Genomic DNA, 2,349 nt, shown 5'->3' with positions numbered 1-2,349 from the left:
AGTATAAAAATAAAGCAAAAGGCAAAAAGCGAATATATTAAAGTAAAACCTCCCGTTTCGAATATCTATATCGAATTGATACTTAATTTCTAAAAAATATCTTTATATCTTTTCAATATCCACCAATTAACAATTACTTTTTCCTTAATAACTCCCAGCCCTTTCCTCGAAACCCCCATATAAAAAGTTAACTGTACGCCCATGCTCAAACATTTTCTGTATCCTTTCGGTATCCTTTATTTGCGTATGGCAGAAACTTCTGGCACGCACGTCCGCCCCAACTTTTGATGGCTGAGGTGTGAAATTTTGCGAGCTGCACGAGGCAAATAGGCATAAAATTATTTAAAACTCGACGCGGGACTGCACAAAAGGATGCGCCGTAAACGCGTGGCAGTTTCGCACTTCACCAAAAGTCTTCAGTTTCTTCCTTAAATTTAGTTGGAAACGTCCTTCTGCTGCTTTTCCAGTTTCTGCCAGGCCTGGACATATTCCTGGTAGAAAGCGGAAAGCAGGTGAGGGACATGTTCCAAGGCGAGATCCAAAGGAACCATTTCAGGTTCATAAAGATCCTTGAATTTTATAAGGAGAAACTGCTCCTTGTAGATGTTTTGTACCATATCCAAAATAGACTCTACTTGATATCCTCGCTCAAAAGCATCGACTGCTGGAATTTCTGGAAGATTCGAAAGATCTGAAGAGAACTTCTTGAGGGGTCTCTTAACTGTTTGAAGTAGGGAAAAGGGTGGTGGTTTTGTTGGCAAGGTGCAAGTTCTTTTGGTCACAGGTTTCTACGGAGATTATAATTAGTTTTTGGTGGATGTTTTTTTCGTTAGAGATCTACTTACATTATCCTGGCTGACCAGAGTTTTTCGTTTTCGGGCCGCTAGTTCCATTTCGCCTTGTAAAATATATATATTTCTGTATGCTCTTCTGACTGTTCCTGTCATTCAGTGTGGAAATCTTTTTGCTACTTCCGAGTGGCAATTCATAGCCTGCTGTGGTCGGGAAATTCATATGACTTTCGCTTCTGTTGCCTGCTCTACAAATGAACTTCCTGCGGCCAAAACAACTTCACGGCACTTTGAGCCCGGCCCATGGCAACCAGTGGAAAGCGGTGGAAATGCAGTTAAATGAGCGGAAATGCAAAATTAACTCGCCACGAAAGCACAGAGCAAACAAAGAAATTGTTGTACAACTAAAAAAAATACCCCCCACACACACTCTGACCGAAGAAAAATGAAGAGGAAATAGAGAATGAGAAAATCAAGTGCCGTGGCGCACAAAAAAAAAGGGGTAAAAAATGGGTAAAAAACGCAATTGAAAGCAAGTAAAACCGGCAGAACAGAAAAAATATATAATAGCAGAATAAACGTTGCCACTTGGCCAAATTTAATGCAAATATTTGGCCAGCCGCAAAAGGAAATGTTGTCTTTCCCGCTCCCGACGAAAAGCTTTCATTGCTTTCAGCTAATGTAATGGGGTTTTGTGAATAAAATGACGGGAAATTATGTGATTCAATTTGGATACATTTCATAATATAATTTCTGTATATTTAAAATCAGTTGAGACCTTTTTGATTTTCTAAACATTCGAAGATGACTTTCCACTTCCGGCATCCATAAAAATGTGAGATGCTCAGCAAAGCCAACCGTTTTCGTTGCCAAAAACCGAATTTCCTCGCAAATTTAAAAATATATATATTTCCGGTTCTCCCAGCCCCTTTTTCCAAATTATCCTCCGCAAAGAATTCCGCTGAGCTTGATAAATAGAATTCGTTCGAGAACTGTGCATGATTTATCTCTGGGCTTGCTCGTTTTATGCCGGTCTCTTGTTTATTTTCTTGCTGTGACAACGACGCACTTTTCGGGATTTTCGAAATTGTATTTAATTGTTGGGGTTGTAGCGGCGGCCCAACAGAACAGGGAAGTCCTTCGCTCGGCATTTAAAATTAAACAAACATTCTGCCTCGCCATGGAAATGACAATAAAAATAGCATCAAATTTATGGCATACCGAAATAGAGAGGTGGAGGAAACGAAAATGGGAAATGGAAAAGGAGGAGCAGGACCTCGTTGAGGTCACTTTATTCTCTTGCATCGTCCTTTTACTTCAACTCCATTTCGTCTGACGTTCACTTAAAAAATTATTTCTTAATTTAAAAATTTATTTTATAAACCTATTTTTTGGCAATTATTGTAAATTTAAAATGGTTAAATACTCTACCAAATATTTTTTAAATTCTAAAATAGAGTAAGTGCAATGCACATTGTGCATACTAAACAAACTGCATAAAGAATTAATGTATTTAAACATACAAAAACATCCAGCTCATACATTGAAGCAGTTTTTA

At 38.3% G+C, this 2,349-nt stretch overlaps 1 protein-coding gene across 1 annotated transcript; it reads right to left on the bottom strand.

Annotated features, from left to right (window-relative positions):
- Positions 1-212: 212 nt before the first annotated feature.
- Positions 213-1,005, bottom strand: Skadu (skadu). Its single transcript, XM_017077891.4, has 2 exons — positions 846-1,005; positions 213-788 (listed from the first exon to the last, which is right to left on the bottom strand). Exons 1-2 carry the CDS (start codon positions 945-947, stop codon positions 435-437), a joined length of 456 nt encoding a protein of 151 aa, XP_016933380.4. The 5' UTR covers positions 948-1,005; the 3' UTR covers positions 213-434.
- Between the last annotated feature and the right edge of the window lie 1,344 nt (positions 1,006-2,349).

This window comes from Drosophila suzukii, chromosome 2L (assembly GCF_043229965.1).
Source record: "Drosophila suzukii chromosome 2L, CBGP_Dsuzu_IsoJpt1.0, whole genome shotgun sequence".
Taxonomy (NCBI): domain Eukaryota; kingdom Metazoa; phylum Arthropoda; class Insecta; order Diptera; family Drosophilidae; genus Drosophila; species Drosophila suzukii.
Note: the sequence above shows the minus strand (reverse complement) of the source record. Positions and strands in the feature narration are given on the sequence as shown.

Excerpts from the sequence above, each read along its gene's own strand:
- Skadu (XM_017077891.4), bottom strand. The coding sequence starts at position 947 with ATGACAGGAACAGTCAGAAGAGCATACAGAAATATATATATTTTACAA. Across the intron at positions 789-845 it reads CTCTGGTCAGCCAGGATAAT|AAACCTGTGACCAAAAGAAC; the intron begins GTAAGTAGATCT and ends TAATCTCCGTAG.